We start from the raw sequence: 25,782 nt of genomic DNA on the forward strand, positions 1-25,782 counted from the left end.
TAAATCATGCTAATTCAAATTGAAATTTCACCTCATTTTCAATGTTTACTGCTTTAGTCGTAAACCAGATGACAAACTTCTTCCCTTCCCAGCTCCATCTTGAGTCAAGTCGCGTTTTAATTGATAATGGTCTAACTTTTATAACTTCTGTGGTATTTTAGGTCAGCTGTCTTTCCTTCACCTCGTTTTATGGTTATTATTTTATTACGGAAGATTCCGTAAACTCGGTAAGCTGTACGCACTCTTCATCAACTTGGGGCGCAAAATCACCTAGAAGGGCGTATGAGGTGCATTTACCAAATTTACGTCTTGTAAGCCCCCCCCCCCCAAAAAAAAAAAAAAAACTAAGATATTGTTAATCATTATCCCCCTACAGTTGTCCCAACCCACAGCATGTTCTGTTTTATTTAGAACACCGATGTACTTTGTATATGTATTTTGGATAAGGCCGTAGCGCTTACATATAGTTCATCTAGCTGTTTGATTTAGATGTTCGTAATAATATTCCGTAAAGCGCGTCGTAGGAGTCACCGAGCACTTATTGAAGAACTCACATTCTGGAGGAAGGAAGGCCACGGAACTCTGCCAGTTTGAATTTATTAAAGACATAAGTTACAAACCCGTTTGCAATGGAATATTTGACGCCTTAGTTATCCCAAGATAAATAAAAATAGCGCCAAATAGTCTGTCTCCTTCAATTTACCGACGGTTTTGTTTAATCGTAACACCCTACTATTCAGTGGGAATTTCACTTTCACAAATGCGGATGCAGTGATGATGTTTGAAGTTTGACTTTTAAGCACGTCTTGGCTTTAAACAATAAAAATCTTTATTTTAGGCATATAGTATGTAGGCTATACTTATAATACCAGTGCATGAAGTAAGGACTTGCATGAGGTTGCTCAGCATCAGTATTATGTGAAGCCTCCATTGTTTATTGTCAAGACTTGCTCAAAGTTTGCCATGGAAAAGCGAGTGGACTTAAGACTTCCACAAGAATTATAAATTCGGAATAAGTTGTTATATCAGTAATTGTTGGAACAAATTGTTGGAAGAGCTTTAAGACAAATACACAAAAACTGATAAAACATTGAGCCGATCAAAGAAAATTGCTTCTTTATTGCACGGTTGCTATGACCATATATATAGGCCCTACCAGGGCAAACAGTTGCGGAAGTGACGGCCTTGTTCTGTAGCAAACAGTAGATCCTGGGTTTAGTAATGGACCTCCTATTGATGTTATTGTCATTGATACCATTACGATAGCGGAGTTTTGTCATCATATGTCAATATCAACTCGATTTGAATTTCAATTTATTCCTGTATCGGTATAGACATTTTAGTCATTTTATGACCTTGTAAAATAAAATAAAATATTGGTAAATTACCTATTTGCAAATAAATGCAGATATAACTGAAGATTGACATGTTAGGGACAGTGGAAAGAGCAATAATAATGATAGAATCCATATATAATATCTTTATTGAAAAGCCTATTAGTATTACATTAGTTGAGCCTATATATCGCTTTCCATTGCGGTAGAGAAGTTTATTTGTTCTAATGAGCATGCGCACAGCGAAAAACATGCCGAAAAATCCCCTGTTTAAAATAAGCAAATCAGCTATTATTATCATCGACCAAAATTCCCTATTTTGGCCCCAACTAATGTTTCTCGAATATAAAGAGCGCCATGGCGTGTGGAGGGGGAGCCGTCGATCTCTTTAGACCTAAACTTATTTTAATCAAAGATTTTAGACGTATTCTAGTTGAAGAACATGAAAGGAGCATTCGAGCCATCCTTGATGACTTTGTTGAAAATGAGTGTGACAAGTTTGAAGCAAAGATGGAAGATAGAATGGGGAAGAAGAAGCTTTTCCGCGAGTTGTTACTGGGCAAAACTGTTCTTGTGGGCAAGAACATGGCAGGGAAGGCGGCCATGGACGGCGATCAGAAGTTGCAGGCAGCGGTTGACAAGTTTAAGAAAAAATATAAACAGATAATTGCTCAGGCGTCGAAAGAGGCTTTCTTGTTACTGAGTGGGCTGTCGACGGACGATGAATCTGAATTGAGAAAGAGTCAATGTGCGTGTTTGAAAAAAGTTTTTCCCGGCATTGAAGACAAAGAGGGGAATGTCGTTGAGGAAAGGGAAGTAAAAGACAAAACTGCGATGTTTCAAGTTGTGTCGGAATTCATTAAAAATCACAGTAATAAGACTCAGATGTTTATATTCTTCCTGGGGCATGGCAACGAGGACGGCAAGATAGAGCTTGCTGGAGGGCAGTGTATGCTTAAGGAGCTCGTCAAATTTGTTGAAACCACAGTACAAGAAGTGCCCAACTTTACCCACTTGACTCTGGTACTGACGCAATGTTTTGGCCATCTCTATGAGAAACCGGAGAATCCGTGGATAAATGTCGTTCACCTGACCGACAAGTGTTACCCCGAAACGTATACTTGCCAGAAGGAGGGAAAACAACCGGTTTATTATATTTTTGACCTGCTGGAATGGGCGCTGAAGGCCCGAGACCAACTTAACGTTAAAAAAAATGTACGTGGTAACATCAACATGAAACACTTAGTATCCGATTTGAGTGCAAATTACCTGTATTGCATATTAATCACCTCTAGGTCCCTAACAGTTCTTTATACGACTCAAATAACAAGCACGCCAAAAAATAAACCTTATTAATCACTCGATCGGAAAAAAAATTTGGTCATAAATTTAACCTTTTTTATCCGTCCCTCCATTTTGTAAAAATCCGCCAAATGCCACAGTAATTTATTGGAACAGCATATCATTATTGGCGAAAATGACCAAGTTCAAAATATCTCTTCAAATGCCATTTTTTTGGGAAATATACTTAGCAACAATACTCTTTAGGTATTTCTTTACGTTATGCTATATACAGTAGCCTATATTGTGGCATTAAGTCGAGTTTACTTGCCAACTTGCAAGAAACTTAACAAATAATTCATTCCCACCACTCCATTTTAATATAAACCGGGATATTCCAGTGGACAATTATTAAAGAATTAATCTAATGAAAGGAACACCTTTTAACAAACAAGCTATTACTGCATCGCCATTACGTAAGGTGGGATCGGAAAGGCGTTTTTTATTTTTAATTAAAACAAAATTTTGGTCAGTTTAGCCATTTCTTTTTCAGGGGTGCAGGCCCGCCATATTTCCTGGCGGAGGAGTTGAAAACAAGTTTCTGTGTGTGCATTGCAAGTTCGTGTTTAGAGACCCCGTGCAGAGTTCATGCGGCCATCGATACTGTAGAGAATGTCTTGATTCTCTGATAAGGTAATGTTCACCGAATCTTTAAATGAAAATTTGTATACATAGCCTATAGATCTAAAATGTAGGTGTCTTGAAAAGCAATAAGTTTAAGGTCAGTGGTATCTAGAAGGGGTGTAACAGTAATCCAAGTCCCCAAGGAACCGAGGTCCTACGAACCTCGGTTCCTGGTAATGGTTGTCCGTAGGACTACCATTACTTGGGGATAGTAGTCATACTGGGACTTGAGTTTTTGGCTCATAATTAGAGTAGGTAGGACTTGTATTACTGGCGGACTTTTATTCCGGTCATTTGAAAGTCCTATCCTTATGCATTAATACGGTTAAATGATACAATTATGAATGTATATGAAAATCGTTCTGGTGAACCATATATAAGACAAAAAATTATTGGTATGCAACTTCAGCTCGTCTGTGTAGTGGTTAGCTTGCATGACCATAAATATGTTTTCGTGAATCGCCCTGTTATATACTTGGGTTCGAGACCCACCTTTGACATAACCTTACCCCCCTCCTCCCAGGAAAACTTATTGTAGCTCACTGTATATTGGTGTTTTTAATGTGTATTATTCTAAATTCTGTGATTATTACACTTACAACATTTTTTGTTTTGTTTTTTTAAGCCTCAAAGCGTCAAAATACCAAAGAAATATTACAGAACATTATATTTTATTTCAAATTCTAAACTGTCTTGATATGTCTTAAATCCTCTATCCAAGAGCAAATTTCCATTGAATTTGGGGTTATTGTTCAATTTCTGCGAGTGTAAGCCGAAAAATTAGTCTACACGGAAAGAACGGAGATCCCGTGTTTTGTGTAAAGTGGTTTTCCCCTCTTTTGAAGGCCTACGAAGGTCAATGACACATGTAAAAATATGCGTTTACTACAAGAAAAATAAACAAAATAAAATAAATGAAAAAAAAACTATGGGAACCTTGTTGTTTCTGTTACTTCATTAATATGTGTACATAAAAACTGCCTATCGAAAAATAAAAAAAACATCGTAAAATGTTAATATAAAATGAAATCGATTATTATACCTTTAAATCTAGTACATTTCTATATCTATTTTTCATGTCATTTCTCGGTGTAAACTATATAGGACATGCGTTACTAAAATGTTAGGAACGCACGTCCCATTAGGACGTGCATTACTGCACGTAGTACTTGCATTACATGGGAGCCTTCGTCCTACGGACATTGAATCCTAGTAACGGATGTCCTAGGACTTCCATTCCTAGCAATGCATGCCCTAGGACTTGCATTCCCAGGGCTTGCGTTACTAGGACGCGCACTCCTGCCATATGGGGTTACCCCCCTCTCGACTAGCTGCAATGAAAAATTTGGAAAAATATCAGGTGATTTATGTATTTTACAATTATTTTAAAAGCCTCATATCAGTGTACTATATTCCCTATAAATGTCCGCCAGTTTGTTTTTAAAAAAGATAAATAAGCTAAGGGTAATTTCTTCCAAATAGTGGTGTAACTTTTACTTTTGAACTCGGTGAAAGTCTTTTGTAATAGCATAGCAAACACCCTATTTATAATAACATTGGTCTTCAAATGTTGAGCATTTCTTCAAAAGATAGGTCATTGACTGCCTATCATTTAATCACTACTAGATAGACAATTATTTTCTCTATCTGTGATGGGTTCTTACATTTTTTGCCTAGAAATGGAACAAATTCATGTGCTGTATGTTTGGAAGAAGGGGAGGAACAATTCGACGCATATCTTGGGAATGAGGTACATCAGAATGAAGCCTTTATATATATATATATAGACTATTCACTTTTTTGAAAATCAGTACTAGACTGGGAATACTAACTGAGGTGTCATTCATTATTACATAGTAAAATATCAAAAATGTATTTAGATTTCCAAAATTTATTCATTTTTATAATTGTTTAACATTTTACAGATAATCCCGGACAACTGCATGAAGCGCGAACTTGATCGTCTGCGCGTTAACTGCGACAATGAAGGATGCGATTGGACAGGGAGATTCTCTGAATATTTGGGGGTAATGTTTTAACGAACCAGAGTATTGATAACGAGAATATTACAAGCCACCATTTAAAAAAATATTTATCTATTTCATAAAAGGCTAACTTTGCAATCTAAAGATATATATATATATATATAACTACTTTCCTGTATAGCAGACTACCGAAGCTAGTTGTCAAGACAGTCCGCCCTAGGCCCAGGGTGATTATAGAATTTAATTTAGAATTCAGAAATTATAGAATTTAATCAGCGGTGCTATTTGCCGCAAAAATTTTTTTTGGAGGAAATTGAAAATTAAATTAAAAAACAGACAACATGTTAAAACCTACAATTAATAGTACTTTACCTCTCTCACACATTTTCATTTTCATTAAACCATTGCAGCGATTTTTTTAAAGCAGATTTTAACGAAAAACATAACGTTTTAGGACCACGAAACTACGTGCGCTTACGAGGCTGTGGAGTGCAACTGTGGAGAGAAGATAGCCAAGGTTAGCCTGGACAAACATAAGCGGGACAAGTGCCCGAGGCGCCAGGTGCCGTGCCGTTACTGCAACCAACTTTTCATCGCGTGCGAGAGCAAGGTAACACAAGCTGGGATGAGTTATGGACTGAACACTGTATTGATGTTATATCCCCTGCATTCGATATGTTTGGAAACTTTATTTACAAAAAATGGAATATATTTGCATACTACCATCTTCTGTTTTTATTACAGTAAAAATCCATTGTCTTCTTGGGCATCACCTTTTGATAAAATACTGTTTTATTGTTATTGATATTTCAAACAAAAACTTTTTCTTATCTTTTTCTGGAATAATGCATCCTTTAACAAATAACGTTGCTTTTGCAAAGACTTGGACACAAAATCAAGGGGCTTCTGCTACATACTTTATAAAGATGTGGAAAGTGGGCATTTTTAGGAGTAAAGAGTGGATATGACAAGATAAAAACATTGATATGCCATTTTTGTCAGCTGTCTTAATATGTGTGCTCTCTACGCAGTCAAATGTTCTAGGCTACAATTTTAAAATAATCGGGAAAACAATTCCACCGTTTGTTTTCGTTATAGGCACATAACGAGTTTTGTCTCAAGTTCCCAGTCCGTTGCACCCTGTGTAACTTGGGGCGAAAACTACCGAGGGATAAGGTGAGCCAAACTTTCGCGGGAAAACATCTCGGAGAATTTTGTTGAGAAATTGAATTGATAAAGTCACAATAGTATAGTTAACAATAATATATTCAGAAAATAATATATTCAGAAAATAATATATTTAGAATATTCAAAACACTACTTGTTGATATTATTGAAACCACCTCAGTTGGAACGTGGACGCGATAATAAAAAATAAAGAAAGTGCAATCACGTTCCTAATGATAGTTATATTTGCAAAAATTAACAGCAACAACAACTGAACATAATATTATTGTTGTTGGTCCATATATTTAAGTCCTTACGTGCTTCATTCAGATGCAGAGGAGTTAAACTTGGATATCTAGCTCGGATCTAGAGATATTTCTGACAGTCTTCCAAATAATCTTTGTTGATCCATTCTCCATTTTTGACCGTCTTCCGACAGAAAAAATTAAACAAGGATTAAGGATTAATGTAAACTTTAAGACCCAGAAGGCAGCCTCAATCCGCCCCATGATATACTTAATACAATAATAATAATAATAATAATAATAATAATAATAATAATAATTTCCAGATGCTTGCTCACCAGGAAACCGAGTGCCCAAAGAACAAGAGAACCTGCCCCTATGGCTGCGAGGTGAGTCGACACTTTACTGTTATAAAACCTGTTGTGAGTAAGAAAGGACGCCAGGTTGACAGGAAGGGTAGTCCACTGGAAGCTTTAAACCGTTATTTATTACTCGATATGCTGACGACGGCTGGAGAATGTTTCAGTTTGATTACAAGAAATCACTACATTAGTTTCTGTATTGCGTTTTTGCATTGATGGTTCCATAAGCCCAGGCCACTGGTTTGAGTATTCAGTGACCAACAGGAGAATGTTTGCTCAAGTTTATCGTGTACTTTTAAAATTTTTAAAGTTACATTTCGCTCTATTTGGTACAGAAAGTTACAACAATTAATTTGGGAGGTCATTTAAGATATACACTCTACAACCTTTGTGTATTTTGTTAGCATTTAAATGTTTTCCCCTGCATTTTATTTTGACATTTTGATACAATATATGATAATAATTAAACAATTGAAATTTTGGTAAAAGATCATCAAAAGAGTGAAGCATATCTCCGAATTTGTTTCATATAAAATTTGGAGGGATTTAAGTCTAAACATATATGTATTTCCAGCTTGGTGACGGCAGTATTGAAGAACACATGGAGTCGTCCGCGGTCGCTCACCTCGACTTTCTTCGCGACAAAGTTAGCATTCTTCAGATCCATGCTAACAGCGTGAGAGACGGCTCACTAGCCAGGGAACAAATTTCTGCACGTGTATCACGTCTCCAGGACCAACTCACAGAATGTGATCGCAAGACAGGGGACATCGAGAAAAAGACGCAGGACGCCATACAGATCCGTGAACGCCGAGAGAGAAGTAACGCGGAACAGTTTTCTGCTGAAGTAGCCCAGCTGACCAGCAGAAATGGCGCCATCAATTCCCAGGTAGACACGTTTGAAGGGATGGTCGCTGTACTCAACAGAGAGGTTGAGAAAGTTTGCTGCACACTGGAGTCTTATCCAGCCCAACGGAGTCTGGATGTGGAGGGAATAGACTTCCAAGAGAGGAAAGTGAAGACCATAGAGCGCGCCCTTGCTCTTAAAGACGTGAGTATGGCCGAACAAGATCTTCGACTTCAGGCTCTCGAGAATGCCAGCTACGATGGCGTCCTTGTTTGGAAGGTCAACGAATTCGCCAGGAAGCGTCACGACGCTAACAGCGGACGCGTGACCAGTATCTATTCCAATGCCTTCTATACCGGACCACACGGCTACAAAATGTGCTGTCGCCTTTACTTAAACGGCGACGGCATGGGGAAAGGGACTCACATTAGTCTTTTCTTCGTGGTGATGAGAGGGTATTATGATGCACTTCTCAGATGGCCATTCTCACAGAAAGTCACTTTAATGCTGCTGGACTTAAACAACAGAGAACACGTCCAGGATGCCTTCAGACCGGATCCCACCAGTTCCAGTTTTCAGAGACCTACGAGCGAGATGAATATCGCCAGCGGTTGCCCGCTTTTCGTGCCATTATCACAGCTCCAGAGACCTGGCACTGCGTATATTAAAGATGATGCGATCTTCATCAAAGTTGTAGTTGATTGTAAAGATCTTTAGATGCCTGTGAAAATTAACCAGTGAATTGTTCAATTGTCTTTGACATTCTGGGAAACGGTTCTATAGATTCTAGAGTTTGGCTTTATAATAACCAGATCAGCTGCGTGCACTTCATTACCCGGCACTGAGAGTTTTATGATATATGAGAAAATGTTGCCATTGATTCATAATTACCAAAATGAACAGTAGTTACCCATAGGGAAAGGAAGAGTGGCAGACATTCATTCCATTAAAAGGAAAAAACGATTTCAAATTCGTTATTTTTGCGCTGGTATTCAAACTTTTTAACGATAAAAATAATGCAAAAATTTTTTCCTAAAAACTGAAAAAATTTTTTCATGTTACAATTGTAGCACCATTTTTATGACCGACTTCTTTTAAGCTTATAATCAGTTGTTATTATTGCATGTGACGCCGCTTACATCCAGCGGTTCTGAAATACAAGAGCTCAAACAAATACATTAAACGTTCATATGCATATTGCAATAATAAATCCCTGTTTGACATGATATAAAGGTGATATAGGGATGTATTTTATGCTTTATCATACAGCTCAAACGATCATACCATTTATATATAAATGTATAAATTTATCTTTTAATGTCATAGCGCAAGCTTATTTCTATTCCATTGCATTTTTATCCCAAATGTACATTTTAATGTTCAATAACTGATTCCTTTTAAAATAACAATTACTGAATCCTTGACTGTTATAATATAGATTAAATGTTTAGTTTTACTTTTAAAATTGTCGTTTTGTTTTTAATTTCATATAATCAATTTTATCTAATGTATTACCTCGTGGGTTGCAACATTACTAATAAACTATCATGATAATTATTGAAAAACATATTTAAGGCAGAAATGGATTTTGTATAATATACATGTAGGTAGGACCACATGTCAAAAGTGATGTTATGATAATGATAAATAAAGGAATTAGGTTAGAAAAATATGAAACGGACATAAATCAAGCTAGTTATTATTTATTTCGTAAAAAAAGGTAACATTGAATGGGGTGATTTGATAATGGAAATAAAGATATTATTTTTGGCAAATGGAAAGCGGAAATCAAAAAATGCAATCCGTGCCAATAAAACAGAAAGTTAATAAGCTTACACTACTGCAGTGGTGATAGATAGAACAATATGAGCAGGATAAAAAAAGATGAACGATAAATAATGAAATAATAATCAAAAATTAATAATGAAATAATAACGACATCCTTGTATATTAGATTGGCGTTTGGTTTGATGTAGTTAGACCAAGGCCGTTGGTGCTTATTATCTCCAACAAAATGTACTGATTAGTATAAATATAGGGTCCGTCTGCCTGTAATTGTATGACCCATGTTGGTAATTGTTGACACGTTTCTAAATTTTAATGTTTATGTAGGATAGAGAGGTAATAAAAAACGCATCATACGCTCTTCAGGAAAAGAGCCACAGAATATTAAATCTTAATTGCAGCGTTCGTGTGGCGCAGTTTTAGGAATGGATTATCATTATTTTATGCTTTTTCACCATAATGATTCGATGAGAAATGCCGGTAATTGAGCTAATGTGATTTTTAAAACATTTTTGTCTACAGTTGCAATTCACACGAAGAGAAAAAAACGACGCCCTAGCATTCAATTCTTTATTGAAAGCATTTGCAAGTTGACTGCAAGAGTACACAAATCAGGTAAAGATGTGTCAGTCATCAGTTGGATATCTTTGACATCAAATCACTGTCACCTCCTCTACGATGATACGGGATACGCCAAAATAGCCAGTGAGGGCGTTGCCCTCTGGATAGTTCCCAACTTTGCATTTTCCGATGTTGAAGCCAACTGTTAGCTCACCGGCGGGAACATTGAAGCAGAGGCCTTCAACTGGAACACAAAAGCAGTTGGGATGCAACATGCCCAATTCTTATTTTCTGTAATGGGGTGTTTAGAAAACTGGAGCCAATGTGTATGATATTTATGTATAAGCAAATTATTACAGAAAAAACTCTTTGTATTTGCCAACTGATGTATAAAAAGCGTATAAAATTACGCCCCACCTGACGTCGTTTTATGGAAGTTCTCAGTGGGCTCTCCGAGTTTAGTGTGTACCACAATATCTATGGCGTCTGGAGAGGTGCATTCGGCGCCATTGAAGGTGAAATACCAGCGTTTGCAGGCATACCCACTGGAAGACTGAAACAGTCTCAAATCACCTGACCATTTCACCCTCAATGCAGACTTCGAGCTTTTCTTTGTAATGTAACACGACTGAAAGCAGAGAACAATGTAGGCAAAGAAATTACGCAAATGACAGAATGATATTACTTAAAGCAGAACATAATCAGTGTCAGTGTAAGTACAATTCTTAGAAGAGGTTGACTGCTCATTTATGATAGAATTCATTTCTGATTTTTTATATGTTATATTGAAATATTAAGCTGTGGTTCGTACCTTAACAAGTCCCGATGATAAGGATTTAGCGGCCCCCATACTGCTATGGTTCCATGTGCACTGGACAATATGGCTGCCTATATTGAATTAAACAAAAATTTTTCAGAAAGTAAATCTTTTTAAAAAAAAATCAACATGTATTGTCTTATTCAAATGTCAAAATATTTAAAATGTATGATCTCAGCCTTGTCAGATTGAAAGATAAGGTTCAGTTTCTGCCAACGACTGAAAACTTTTTGGCGTTAATTGAAAAAATTGTTCCAGAGAAAAGGGCCAATTGTTCCAGTGGCAAATTCCCTTCCATACAAATACATACCTTGTGAAGCTCCTCGCTCTTTTCCAGCCTGCATCTGAACCACAGTTGACTGAAGCTGTAGAACAGAGCTCTGAAGCTGTGCCAGAAGTTGTTGTTGATTGGAGCAGACAAGGGTTTCCAAGGCATTGCACGCGGCCGTAGTGTCACACGTGCAAACGGACATTGTCAACGCGAACGAAACAAGAAACAAGATGGTATTTCTCTGGATTCCCATCACTGAATTCTTATCGTGTTTTTCCAGGAGAAAATTCCAATGTAGCACAGTTTACGCGCTCGACCAAATTGCTTTATTCGATTGCTGTCAGTTTTATAGGTGATTAGTAATTAGCTTGAAACCCGGATTTTGGTTCAAAAAGTGTCTCACGTGTCTACATTCTGGATGAATCAGTCGATGATCTACGTGGCAGTGGACGCTAAGTCACGTAAAACGATGACAGAGTCAACATCATCTGTTATCACAAAATAGATTATTATTATTATTATTATTATTATTATTATTATTATAGGAGTGACTGCCAAATTAACTCACAATCTCATTCGACTTTCTCTTTCGTTCACTGTTTTCATTCTCTCACTCACAATCTCCACTCTTTTATATCTCACAACATTGCGCCAAGTTGCCCGACATTCCCTGGGCGTCAAAAACCCCAGGAAAAGAAATCTTTTGGTGCAAATCTTTTATATCATAGACCAGGTCTTCATAACTATTCCCACAGATGGGAAAATGGCAAGGGGAATGATTTCCATGCTGTCTGAGATACTGGTAACAGGTGTCCCTCCCACTATATTGCATACGTCGGTCCAGGGTTTTACACCAGAACTACCTTTACTAACACAACGTGACTGATATATCGTACGTGATTCAAGAACTCATTTTATGCTTTATCGTACAACTGAAGCAATCATATCATTTATCTTTAATATGTCATACATGTAGGAGAAGCTGATTTACGTTCCGTTGCATTTTACCCCATGTGCACGTTTTTATGATCAATGACTGATTCTTTTTAAAATTTCAATTACTGAATTCTTTTCCGTGTGCAGCTGTGTTTATTAAGATTAATTGTTGTCTTCTAACTTTTAAATTGTAGTTTTATGTTCTTTATTTCACGACCCCAATTTTATCAAATGTAAAACGTTGTCCAATGGGTTGCATTTTTACTAATAAGCTATTACAAAATTTATTGGAAAAATTTTGACAAGTTTCAGGTAGAAAGTCTGCATCATAAAATGCATTATGTATAAAAGGAATTACTAAGTGCCAAATGAGATTTTCTGATAATGAGAAGTAAAGGAAATAGTTACGAAAAATGTTAAAAAGTCAAGCTAGTTATTATTTATTTCGGAAATCAGAAAATGGTATGTCGAACTAAAGGTTTTGATGATAGAAAGAATGAATTATTTTTGTCGAATGGAAAATTTGAAATCAGAAAGTGCAACCTGTGCCAACAACACGGAAAGTTAATTAACTATATATTAATGCAGTGGAGACAAATAGAACAAAAACGAGCCAGATAAAAAATACAGACGAAAAAACGAAATAATAACGGCATCCTTGTATGTTAGAATGACGTACGTTTGGTTTGATGTAGCGAGACCAAGGACGTTGGTGCATATTATCTCCAACAAAATGTGCTCACACTTATCAATATAGAGTCCCTTTGTCTGACCTTTATCGGGTATGATTATCGAATTTCGAAAGTATACTATTTATAAAGGTAAGACAAAGAAAGTATACTATTTATAGGTAAGACAAAGAGCACCATAGGCTCTCCAGGGAAACGAGCTACAGAATTTTAAATCTTGTCTGATTACAGGAATGATATTTGGAAACAGCACAAAGTTTGTGTAGCTAGGTTTTAGGAATGGATTATTATCATTAATATTTTTTCATCATAAGAATTCGAAGAGAAATGACGGTCAATGAGCTAATGTGATTTTAAAAAAATTTCGGTCTAGCGCTGCAATTCACACGAAGAGATAAGACACTATTCAATTCTTTATTGTAAGCATTTGCAGGGTGACTGCAAGAATACACAAATCACATAAAGATGTGTCAGTCATCAGTTGGATATCTTTTGACATCAGATCACTGTCACCTCCTCTACGATGATACGGGACACGCCAAAATAGCCAGTGAGGACGTTGCCCTGTGGATAGTTCCCAACTTTGCATTTCCCGATGTTGAAGCCCACCAGCGGGAACATTGAAGCAGAGGCCTTCAACTGGAACACGCAAAACAAAATAAAAGCTTTTTCAAGCAGATGGTAAACAACGATTCCAGCGCTGAAAATCTGCAGTGATCTCGGTACGTGACTGCATGGATTAATGTTATATGGTAACAGTGTATAAATTCAGATTACAGCAAATCATCCTTCAAAATTTTATAAAATCACTCTTGTGATTTACCAATTACATGTAAAATTATATGTGAGACCATGCCCCACCTGACGTCGTTTTATGGAAGTTCTCAGTTGGCTCCCCGAGTCTTGTGTGTATAACGATATCTATGGCGTCTGGTGAGGTGCATTCGGCGCCATTGAAGGTGAAATACCAGCGTTTGCAGGCGGCGTACCCAATGGAGGACGTATGAAACAATCTCAAATCACCTGACCATTTCACTCTCAGTGCTGTCTTCGAGCTTTTATTTGTAATATGACACGACTGAAAGAAGAGAACAAGTTAAGTACAACAATTAGGCAATTGACAAAATTATATTACTAAAATAAGTACTGGTGGCATATGTCACAGAAACGGTTATCAGTACAGTGTCAGTTTTGCAACAAGTAAATTTGGCGAAATTCAGTCTTCGTCAGAAACCATCTAAATACAGAAAGTACGCAAGTGACAACATATTATTACTAAAAGCAGAACATAATCAGTGTCAGTGTAAGCTCAACTGTTACCCTTGCAATTCTTAGAACAGATTCACCGCCTATCTAAGATAAAATTTTTGAAACTTTTTTCTACACAGCGCACTGTAATATTGAAATATTTAACTATGATTCGTACCTTAACAAGTCCCGATGATAAGGTTTTAGCGGTCCCCATACTGCTATGGTTCCATGTGCACTGGACAATATGGCTCCCTATTTTATATTATACATTAAGTTTCATAAGGTAATAAGATATTCATATGCCAATATATATATATATATATATATATATATATATATATATATATATATATATATATATTTTTTTTTTTTTTTCAGTCAAATCAAAAGAAGATTGATTTATTGAAATATATGATGTTGAGGTGCTGCCAATGACGGAAGACTTTTACACGTTTGTTTCAGGGAAAATGACCGTTGGTCCCAGTGGCGACTTCCTTTCCATACAAATAAATACCTTGTGAAGGTCCCCGCTCTTTTCCAGCCTGCATCTGAACCACAGTTGACTAAAGCTGTAGAACAGAGCTCTGAAGCTGAGCCAGAAGTTGTTGTTGATTGCTGCAGACCAGGGTTTCCAAGGCATTGCACGCGGCCGTAGTGTTACACGTGCAAACGGACATTGCCAACGTGAGCGAAACAAGAAACAATATGTTATTTTTCTGTAATCTCATCGTGTCTTTCCCAGGAGAAAATCACAATGTAGCACAGTTTATGTTCTCGAGTAAATAGTTTTACTTACTTGCTTTGTCTGTTTTATAGGTGAACAACAGTAAACTGGAAACCCGGATTTTAGTTTAGAAAGGAGTTCAGGTGTCATGAAGCAAAATCAGTCGTTGATCCACATGAAACTGGACGCTAAATGACGTAAAACGATGACAGAGTCAACAATGTTAGTTATCAAAACATTCAACTGAAGTATGAGGCTACATGTATGTCCCCATAGCACGCTTCACGAAATAAGACATCAACATGTTAACTGACAAGAGAAAGTTCCTGACGAAGTTAAGGATATTGTAACCCTTCATTATCACCCAAGAATGAGGGTTTTCCTGCATCTAACTATTCAGTAATGCATCTATCTTTGTGCTGAATAAAAACAATAAAAATCCCTCGAAAGTATAAAATTTGGGTCTTTATATTTCTCGTTGCAATCTATAAGCATACGTGTGTCGTTATTTTTCAGTGGTGTGTGACATAAATTGGTTTCACACCTTGCTTATGTTTTTTAAAAACTGAATAGATTGAAGGGTGGATTCAGGATTATTTGAAGAGGGGAGGGGGGAGTCCGCAGATGCGAAAGCGATCCTCCACCCTCTCCTTAGCTGCAGGGCCCCGAAATATTTTGTATTTTAGCGGGCGAAAGGGTGCCATTTGGTACTGTATAGAACTATGATTCAGCTATTAATTTTTAATTTCAAGAGGGGACCATTGGTGTGATTTTTTTTCAGAAATCGAAGGACCCCCTGACCCCCCTTTATCCGGCGCTGAGATGATGATGACTATTATTATTATTATTATTATTATTATTATTATTATTATTATTATTATTATTATGTGAGTGACTGCAAAATAAACTAACAGCCTGGCTCTCTCGTTCACTCTTCCATTCTCACTCTCACAACCTCCTCACTGGTAGGCCTATATCTCACGCCATGGCGCAAGTTGCCCGACACTCCATGGAAAAGAAATCTTTTGGTGGAAATCTTGTATATCATAGACCACGTCTTCAAAACAGTTCCCACAGCTGGGAAAATGGTAAGGGGAAGGATTTCCTGAGATACTGGTAACAGGTGCTCCCTCCCACCATACCGCATATGTCGGTCCAGGGTCCTGCACTTACTCTACCTTTACACACACAATATGGCTGATCTATTAGCCTGCTCACAGTGGCCAGGTGAGGCGATATTTATTTTCATTTATGCGTGTTAATGATCAGATATCAAAACTACCAGTGGGTATGGACGGGTTTTCTCATTACCGGGCTAAGTGGTGGGGCTGGGACCTTTGATCCCGCAGCAATGATGCATTCGCCAATGATGGATGTACTGGAGTCCTTAGAGTACGAGGTGGTAAGTACGTAGTCGTGTTGTACACACACACACACACACACACACACACACACAGAGAATTTCTGCGCACAAAATAAGCGTGGCTTTTCACTGTTTTGTGGAGAACTCTGCATAAAAAAATTTGAGTAATATCTGATGCGCGAACCATAAAGGACATCATAAATGCCCATGTCACATCATGATGAAGTGTTTATCGGTCAAAATGTGTCACGCGTCTTCTGGGGTTCTACGCCATGTAATTGTCTTTTTTTTTTAACAAACACAACATTTCAATATCTTGTGGATTACTGAAAGTGAACATCTTTGAATGTCTGTTACTGATAACAACCAATTAAGGGGGGACTTGGTATAAACAAGAAATCCTCCTTAATTTTCTGCCAAATCTATATATTTTTACTCATACTGGCACGTGTAAGATAATGTTTGTTGTATATACCGTAGATGGAACATGCACTACTCACATCTTGGCAAAAAGTTAAGTCTTTCTATCCTACCTCTCCTCTGAATAATGTAATACCTTCGAGGAGAGGTGTCACGTTAAACATTTTATTTTACCTGCATCTTCTACAAGTGGTAATTTCAAAGAATATGTTGTTTTCGTTAATTACCTCCCATACACGGTCTCCTTTAATAATCAACGTGTCAACACTGTCTTGTTTCCCTTTTTTTTTCTTGTTTCCTTTTTTTGCATTTTAGCACCACTGTGTTTCATTTGGCGATTCATATCTAGTGATTTCATTAAAGCCTTATCGAAACCGCATCACATTGGTGAAATTGCAGTCAAAATGTGTAGGCAAACGATAACGGATGTGATTAAATTTCTTCATAATGATAAATAATTCTCTAGATTCTCTGAAATGAATGTGTTGTAAACATGCTAGGGCTGAAGGACCTTGGGACAAAATTTCAGCTGTTTTCTTTTTTCTATATATAAATACTGCAGATGAAAAAATCAACTCGCTCTCTCTCTCTCTCTCTCTCTCTCTATATATATATATATATGTTTTTGTTTTAATCGCCTTAGATTGTTTTGCTCAACAACAGTAAGTTGACCAACACCTCAAGAATAAACATTTAATGTGACGTGTGTGTTTACGTTTCACTTTCGTAACTTATGGAGAACTGAAAGATGCACACGCAGCTTCCTTAAAGTATCTTGGCCTAGGAAGTGTCAGACAAGGTGTAAACTGGTCGTTATGTCTTATATCATACCCAAAACCCAGAGCCAGCTGTCAAGGCGTTTTCTACATAATTTAAACAGGCGTATTCTCGCGCATACGAGCACGTACCCGGTACAGGGCGGTATCTTCTCCGAATTGTGGTTCAAGCGATACTAGCGCAGGAACCCCAATACATTTTCTTTGATGTCTGGTAAATGTATTGGAATTCTCTGGTATCACAAAATCGCGGTCGCGTATTTTTCGAGATTTTAGATGCTTCACCAAAACTTCGCTGTTTTACGTAGTTTACAAAGCAAATGTGTATGGAGGCCTTCTCATTAGTTATTACTCAGTTGAAGTAGTTTGAAAAATATTTCAGTATTTCAAACATATTGCTTTGTTAAAATTTACAATGTATCTATTACTCTATCAGTTTATTTATTTATCCAGTACTTTATTTATCTATGCGTAACTCGGAAAATAGATTGCATGCATACCCATTTGTTGCAGGTGAGATGTTAGCTCTGTTGGAGAGGAGGAGGCAAGATTTGTCAAGGATGACCGTATTCGGCGTCTGCTGTGGTGATGTTGTGGGGGCGGGGGTGCGAACGGTCCTAATAAAAACCGACGCGGCGGGAGAGGTGTTCCCAGAACAAGGGAGATTAAGGAAAGAAGCCATAGATACCAGTTAAAACGGTAAGTAAGCAGGACGTTGTGCTCAGAGTACCTGTTTTGCTATTACTGCAGGAAGATATTGCAAGACAATGACGGGATGTTATAACGTTGTTTGTAAAGTTGCTGTATTAATTACTGTAAAGAAACCAACTTTTATCATATTCATAAAAATAATATTAAAACGATAAATTTCAATAAGAACAAGTAAAAAAATCACTAACTTTCTTGTAAAAGATGATGATGGACGTTACGTGTGTCCCCATAGGTATTCACTTATAATGGGCGACTTCTTTGATGCATTTACATAAGCGCCGTTTTGTTTTCAAAAATGCCTCCTTCCTTTTCAGATATGGGCGAGTACGGATCCATCAGCTTTTGTACGAGATCTTTTGTATTTGGGGCATTTCTTTTGGTTGGTTTGGGAAAAGTGGAAAGTGCAACACTTAAAGGGACTTTTCCACCCGTGCCACTAGGTAGGTACCAGTTGGTAGTGCATCATTTGGACCATACCCTGGCACTGTACTATGTTTATTAAATACACACAATGGGCAATAGAAAAGTGTCACCCCCTGAATCAGAGTAATCAAATAATCAAGTAATCAATAATCAAAGTAGGCAGATTTTGAGTAGTTATAATACCTGGTCTACATTTTGTGTTGTTGTTTTTTTTTTTTTGGTGAAATTTGATGTTAATAAAATGATACCAGGAGCATATCATTCCACAGTCATTTATATCTCCCCCAAAGTATTGGTTCAGTAGGGGTGACACTTCTAGACACTTCTATTGTCCAGTGGGTGTACATGGTGGTACACTTCTCTGTAAGAAAGCCGCCTTGCCCAAAACCGTTTTTAACCTTTAATGATAAAGTTTAAAATGTGTTTATAAAATGAATTTTGATTTGTGTTGATGGTTTCAATAACATTCAGAATCCAGATTGTTTTTTTTTCTACAGAAGACGTTTCAGTGACGACAGAACAACAAATGCCAAGAAATCTGCCAAAGGCCACCGCTATCAGAATGTCAACCCAGAAGATCCCTGAAACTCCTTCATATCGAATGAAATTATCTTCGAAAATGAAACCTGCAACAACAAGAGGTTCATACCCACTTCTAACGATATACGATCACGGTCTTGGCTTTTACCGAGTACAGAGAAGCATCCAAAAAGGAAAAGATGAACACTCAAATCTGAAATATACGCGCATGCGCGATCGTCGTTTTGCTCGGAACTCCAGAAAAGGAAGATTTGAAGAGGGCTGTGATCCCAGAAACCTTGTATCATTACAGGATTATTTGGATTTCATTCGGTCCAGACGAAAATGTCTACGTAAATATCATTTCAGGAGGGTTCGATTTGGTATATGATATGACGGGGATGTTGTGCGGCATATTTTTTTTCTGTGAATCAGATTCACGAGTGACAAGCTGACCGTACAGAAAACAGTAGGGTCAGGAAACAACCGACTTTTTGGACGGTGTGACGTAACAGAGAGTCCCCCATGAAAGAGATTCCGGTTCCTATTTTTAAATTTGCACGTTTCTATACTTTCCAGAAACAAGTATATTTATCACAACCGTACGGGAATGTTGATATGCTTTTGTTTTGAATGTTCTTTATTGAACTGCCTTTGAGTTTAATGTCTAAAATAGATCGATAAAGACATTAGACCTAGTACATTCATATATTTTTCATGTGCAATTTTTCGGGGATTTGAAGAACTTGAAAAGGCATACCTTTATTAGGATATAGATTTATTTATATAAATAAAATGGTATAGAGAAATGAAAATGGAAACGCCTTTGTTATTTTGTTCAGAGCGTTCATCATGGGCCTTTTCCCCCTCCATCTTTGCTAAAGCTTTAATTTTATCTTAAACTGTAATTGGTTTACCATACATAATTATCATTCACAGATTTATATTTATCTGTCTGTATTTTAGATTCGTATATGTGTATTAATCAAAGTACAAATGTCAATAAAATGACATTTTCGACTAACAACTATATAATTCTGTTGTATCTTTAAAAAACCAAAATTTTTGACAGGTAACTAGCCCCAGAGACTCCTCTTAATTCATGCACAAATAAAATATATTATCCATGCAAAAAGAGATCTGGTCAGTTGTATTATATCACAATTAAAATGTAATAAAATACGCATAAGTAAAATAACGATATTTGGTGAGATCGTTCTCTATTAGTAGCCTATATAATGGTATTTGGTCCCTTGACTGGCGATTGCAGAATATACATGACACCATTAAAACTTACGTGTTATTGCTGAGAGTGACTTAAATCATGCGATGTAATGGCATACTGCATCTACATAACGTAATTACAGTCAAAAAAGTTGAATTGGCTTTAAAAAAACTTGTGAGCAGAACCTGCACCTCTCATTGCCAAAATATATCTTATAACATCCAGAGCCAAAACTCAAGCATTTTTGTACATCTAGCACCAACATTACATAAAATAAAACGATATTTTCTCCTAAAAAGAGGGTGATTAACAACTATTCCCCCACTGGCCCTATCCTTATCTGAGCCCCCCCCCCCTCCATTGTAAAGGAGTAATTTTTATCATGATCAAATTTACCTAAAAAAAAGAGGTATATTAACAAAAATGTACACTTTTTAAAAGACGATTTCTTGTCCTACCTCACATAACTGAGAACAACCAATGACTTGAAAAAATGAGACCAACAAATGATGAAAACAACCAATTGTTTAAATAATACCATCGCCAGTGCACTTAAAACCCATGATGTATAATAGTCATAAATTTAAAAATTGAGGAAAAACAATGTTTGTATACAATAAACCCAAACGTATATGTGATAACAATTAAGTAATACTTATATTTAATATATAGAACATTTAAAGACATGCCTAAGCCGGGTACACTACATATTCTGTAGCTTCGTCTTTGCCTTGAATTATGCCACTTATGAAATATGGGAATGAGCATCAAGTTAAGATGGCAGATGAAGGTAGTGGTTAAATAAACAGAGCCATCAGTTAAATTTGTATGTGAAACAATGAACGCTGAATGAAATGTGAGTTTATAAAGGACTGTGTATGATGTTACAGTTGCCACAGATAACACTGTGTTGCAGTCTATCCTGTATTTCATCAGTGTGTCGAATTTCTTAATTTTCCTATAGTAACGCTATCTTCCTGGCCTATGAAATGGCGGATTTAGGGCCTATCCTTTACCACGACCTCACCTATACTACCTATTTCTCTTATTTAACAATATCTAAACTACCAGTTCAACAATTAACTATTATTTCAACAGATATCACAGCCATGGTGTGGAAAAATGACAAAAATGGAGAGACATTCATATTGGAATACTTTGCAAATGCATTTCAGGCTTGCAACATTATCTAACTCAATCTCGAGCGGACCAGGGACTTCTGTTAATTTTATTTGTTTGCAATGCCTGGAGTCTCAAAGCCTCCTCCGTATTATCCTTATCACTAAAATTGTGAACCAAATTGTTGGAGTCGATGATTGTTCACCGTAAATGGTGAACGCAGTAAAACGTAGTAAAACTGTAGGCAGTGTTAAACGCTGAATCTAGGTTGATACCAACATATGCATTATTGAAAACTACTGGTCTCCATCATGTATGTTGTCTATAGTGCTGACTGATTAAACCACTGCTAGTATTCATGTCTGGTCACGTTATGCACAATCCCTTTCAAAATCTTGCAGCTCTTAGAAAAATGACCTTGTATACCAAAGACGACGGTATCCAGCTTTTTTTCCCTTTCTCTTTTTTAAAGGGTAACATTTTAACACCTGGGAACAGCGAACATGATGTCAAACAGAGGTGTGTTAGTTGAGATACGAATGAGAAATGGGAACAATCACTGAGGCATCCAACACGAAGCTGATCACTGCTCGCAAATGCAATTTTTGTTGTCTCTTTGAAGCCGAGATAAAAATCCACTTCATAGTAAGCTACTATATATAGCCTTTAGCTTCCATCTCCATCGTTTCCGGTGGGCCTCTGGAAGACAAAGAGAACAAAAAGCTTATATGTCCGTAATGTATATCAAAAACGAGAAAGAGAGAGAGAGAGAGAGAGAGAGAGAGAGAGAGAGAGAGAGACTGTAACTGTATGTCACTTTCGTCACAAAACATCTTGCATAAAACAGGTTTTAATACCAAATAAACACCAAGATTTATCCGGCCACATTTTGCTGAATCAGAACGCTGTGGTCGTAGTCAAATTTTCCCAGCCCCTTCCCCTACTCCACCATCACCCACCCCTCGACAATATGTGTATGGAATTTATTGGGGTATTACTTACACATGATCTCTGTCGTGGTCTGGAGGAGGCGGCTTCTTGGCCTGTTTCTTGCACCACCATATAGAGAAAACCACAGCCCCTATAAGAAGTAGGACAACCACCACCACACACACGACTACGATGATGGTGTGATGATCTTGATCTTGACACTGGTCTCCTATATAGCCGTCAGGGCATCTTCAATATAATATAATATAATATAATATAATATAATATAATATAATATAATACATGTACAATAAGAATACAACAAGAAAATTGAGGCAAATAATCAAAGGTAAGAGAAACACACACGAGGAACCATGAAACCAATCTGCAGAAAAATGTTTTAGAATAATTTCAATTTCAGTTAGTCTGGCCTTCATTTACCTCATTTACGGTGGTACAATTGTAATTCTAAAACAAAATTTACTCACGTGCACTTAAATGCTGCGTTCACGACCGTACATGTTCCTCTGTTCTTACAGTACCCAGGTTCGCACCACATTTGAGCTGAAGTTGAAGGAAGATAGAAATACAGTTTTAAAAAGCGCGTTGTGACCTTCATTTTTGTATTGAACGCCACACAGATGTTACAAGAGTTAATGAGTCAACACTTCTTATATTATACTTTGGAGACAAATCCATTAAGTTGCATTAAGTAATTCATTTAGTTGTAATGGATAATAACGTTTGTTTAAAGAAATTTCAACAGGTTCTACATGTATTTATACATATAAATGTATAAGTACTCTCTGATTATATTTTATAGCAAGATCTAACTACATTTTAACACGAAGTACGCCTCTATCCCGCACAACCACCTAGCCGTGTACGGGTCTGAATTCATTTTAAAGTCCTTTTAAAAGGGATGACAAATGACAATCACAAGTGGTCTATGAATATATTTAACTTTGTATTAAAACCGCAGCATACACAGGACGTCTACAACCCCATGACGTCAGATCGATTGAGGAAGAGTCCTCAGGAATTCGAATTATTTCCACTGTCGTGTAAGGGCGTTTCTGAACACATGTGCCAAATAGGACACTTAGATGCACAATATGCTATTTCACGGCCGGTTTATTCGTTGTCAAAGGGGCCACAGTTCGCAAGATTACTACAAGTACTATTAATTCATTGGATAGATCATAACATGTAGTGCGCTGGTATAATAATACATCAGCGTAAGTAAACTGTCGAGTATATACTATAACACACCACGCACAATACAAGCAGCTTGGCGCACATTTATGCATAATTGATGAACAGGAATGTTTTACATCAACAGTTCTGATACATGCCATGGAACCGAGATAAAATGAGAGAGAAATCAGATTTTCAGATACAGTTATCTCATACATGTATTTGAGAAAGAGTGGGCCTCAGATATAATCCCGTCGCCAGGTCTCTCATCCACATGTGAACGGCGTGATGGACTCCAGAATAATACTACACGGTGCTAGAAATGTAGTAGCCATGTCGTCTATCGAATACTTAAATACTACCGGTATACTACATAAACTGCTTATCACATGTACTAAGTAACGCTCTCTGTGTGTATCAAAAAGGCAGTATAGCTTTCATTGTAAAAGGACATTGTGAACGTTCGTAGAACAGCCTACCGTCTTACACGTAATAATTAAGTGATCTACTGATATCGTATTTATATAACGGCGTTTACTGCATGAGTGTAAGCTGCGCCGTCTGGGGGCAGATGAAGATAACATATAAATCGATAACAGTAAAGCCCTCACTTAACACGTTCATCCATCTAAACAGATCTACTGTGAGGGTCAAAATACGACATGTTTGTCTCTGTCTTACCTGTCGTCTGAGTCGATGTCGCCATCTTGCTTGTTTGTTCACCTGCCGACCTTCATTTGACCTCACCTGTGTCACCTTAACGTTAAGTGCGGTTGTGCAGGTACGCTGTAGTATGTCTATTAATAATACACGGATAGAGATGAGTCAACAGTGAGGTCTTTATAAACCTATCGTCATCATTTAAGGAAGGTTCAGTCTCAACAGAATCAACAACATGAAGCTAGTGAACGTGACATAAGTCTTTCTTAAATTTTCTAAGATTAAAAATTTTAAAGGATGCAATTAAGAGCACTGAACTTTTTCAGTAAAATTTTCTTCTCAATCTCAACTATTTGGTTTTTAATCCAAATTAGGATTGGGGCAATCAAAAGGCTTACAAATTATCTAAGTTCAGGCAGCCAAGAATTCTGAAATGATATTGCCAATAAATACAATTCCATTAATCAAAACTTGCGCTGACTTGCGGGAATTCGTCAGCATAAAATGCGGATTCCATTCTTCTGAATAAAATAAATTGTTCACAGGCAAAAATGCACGTGTGGATTTAATTATTATTTGATTAACGGCACTTCTAAATCACCAACTCCGTCAATTTTTTTGAAAACTAAACGTGTTCATATTCTTTATTATAATTTTTGTTCGAAATGAATGAACACATCTGTATAAAGGCGATATCTGTTATTTATTTATTATTTTTTATTTTTTTCTGCTCGTACAAATGTATGTGCGTGAAAAGTACAACTTTTGATAGTATAACGTCGATTCTCCTTGGAAGAAAACAACTTATAGACTATAATGACACCCGGAAAGTGGTTTACGCCACTAAGGAAATTTTACAACAGAAAAACAAAAACCTATAAGGAAAAGACAAAACGATCTCTAGGTATACTATGAACTCGTAATCATAAGGAAAAGTAATAAGAATATAGAAATAGATCATTCATCATCTGTCGAGTTATCCTGTTATCAAACCGTGTACGGCACAGACCGATTGACAGACACACAGACGGACACACACGAGCACGCGCGCGCGCGCACACACACACGCACACACACACACACACACACACACACAAATCATAAGCGCACTCTGAGAGAGAGAGAGAGAGAGAGAGAGAGAGAGAGAGAGAGAGAGAGAGAGAGATAAACGTAAGTTAACTTCAACGTTAACTTGGAATCAGTACCCAATGTCACAAAAATGCAACATTTTAATAAATGTCTATTACCCCCTGATAGGGTAAAGAACATTTACAAGTTCCCTCTCCCCTGGTCTCGAGCTTTCATCACAAGCTGTCTCCAAATTGAACCTAGACCCTCGGCAGCTGCACTCTAGGTAAGGGCACCCAGTGCTATCTGACCTACCCCTCTTTGTTTTCTTGCGGCAACATAAAACCAGAAAACTGTCAAACTCGTGCCATGAGACGCTCGAACTGATTAACACGATATTTAGATGTCAGTGGATGTCGTATCTGGAATTAA

The 25,782-nt window shown here is 37.1% G+C and overlaps 4 protein-coding genes and 1 long non-coding RNA gene across 6 annotated transcripts; 2 read left to right on the plus strand and 3 right to left on the minus strand.

Moving 5' to 3' along the window:
- The first annotated feature begins 1,672 nt into the window (after window positions 1-1,672).
- On the plus strand, window positions 1,673-9,370 carry LOC106165819 (TNF receptor-associated factor 2-like). The gene is made up of 8 exons (XM_087009564.1): window positions 1,673-2,549; window positions 3,169-3,308; window positions 4,977-5,049; window positions 5,225-5,326; window positions 5,739-5,894; window positions 6,383-6,460; window positions 7,023-7,085; window positions 7,633-9,370. The coding sequence occupies exons 1-8, from the start codon at window positions 1,692-1,694 to the stop codon at window positions 8,620-8,622; spliced, it is 2,460 nt and encodes an 819-aa protein (XP_086865690.1). The 5' UTR covers window positions 1,673-1,691; the 3' UTR covers window positions 8,623-9,370.
- An 876-nt stretch (window positions 9,371-10,246) lies between these two features.
- Window positions 10,247-11,672, minus strand: LOC106165821 (collagen triple helix repeat-containing protein 1-like). Its single transcript, XM_013544176.2, has 4 exons — window positions 11,379-11,672; window positions 11,063-11,139; window positions 10,669-10,879; window positions 10,247-10,495 (listed from the first exon to the last, which is right to left on the minus strand). The coding sequence occupies exons 1-4, from the start codon at window positions 11,590-11,592 to the stop codon at window positions 10,344-10,346; spliced, it is 654 nt and encodes a 217-aa protein (XP_013399630.2). The 5' UTR covers window positions 11,593-11,672; the 3' UTR covers window positions 10,247-10,343.
- Window positions 11,673-13,364: 1,692 nt separating this feature from the next.
- On the minus strand, window positions 13,365-15,064 carry LOC106165823 (collagen triple helix repeat-containing protein 1). Its single transcript, XM_013544179.2, has 4 exons — window positions 14,730-15,064; window positions 14,391-14,467; window positions 13,826-14,042; window positions 13,365-13,603 (listed from the first exon to the last, which is right to left on the minus strand). Exons 1-4 carry the CDS (start codon window positions 14,761-14,763, stop codon window positions 13,371-13,373), a joined length of 561 nt encoding a protein of 186 aa, XP_013399633.2. The 5' UTR covers window positions 14,764-15,064; the 3' UTR covers window positions 13,365-13,370.
- Window positions 15,065-15,933: 869 nt separating this feature from the next.
- Window positions 15,934-20,171, plus strand: LOC147763236 (uncharacterized). 2 transcript variants are annotated; one of them, XR_015333537.1, is made up of 4 exons: window positions 15,934-16,341; window positions 18,012-18,197; window positions 18,524-18,649; window positions 19,130-20,171. It is a non-coding gene; the product is annotated as an uncharacterized LOC147763236 (long non-coding RNA). The 2 variants fall into 2 exon arrangements; XR_015333536.1 differs by lacking the exon at window positions 15,934-16,341 and adding an exon at window positions 17,441-17,712.
- On the minus strand, window positions 19,913-24,439 carry LOC106165849 (uncharacterized). Its single transcript, XM_013544213.2, has 4 exons — window positions 24,304-24,439; window positions 22,914-22,989; window positions 22,498-22,674; window positions 19,913-22,194 (listed from the first exon to the last, which is right to left on the minus strand). The coding sequence occupies exons 1-4, from the start codon at window positions 24,326-24,328 to the stop codon at window positions 22,149-22,151; spliced, it is 324 nt and encodes a 107-aa protein (XP_013399667.1). The 5' UTR covers window positions 24,329-24,439; the 3' UTR covers window positions 19,913-22,148.
- Between the last annotated feature and the right edge of the window lie 1,343 nt (window positions 24,440-25,782).

This window comes from Lingula anatina, chromosome 3 (genome assembly GCF_051362555.1).
Source record: "Lingula anatina isolate TDL-2025a chromosome 3, LinAna3.0, whole genome shotgun sequence".
NCBI lineage: Eukaryota > Metazoa > Brachiopoda > Lingulata > Lingulida > Lingulidae > Lingula > Lingula anatina.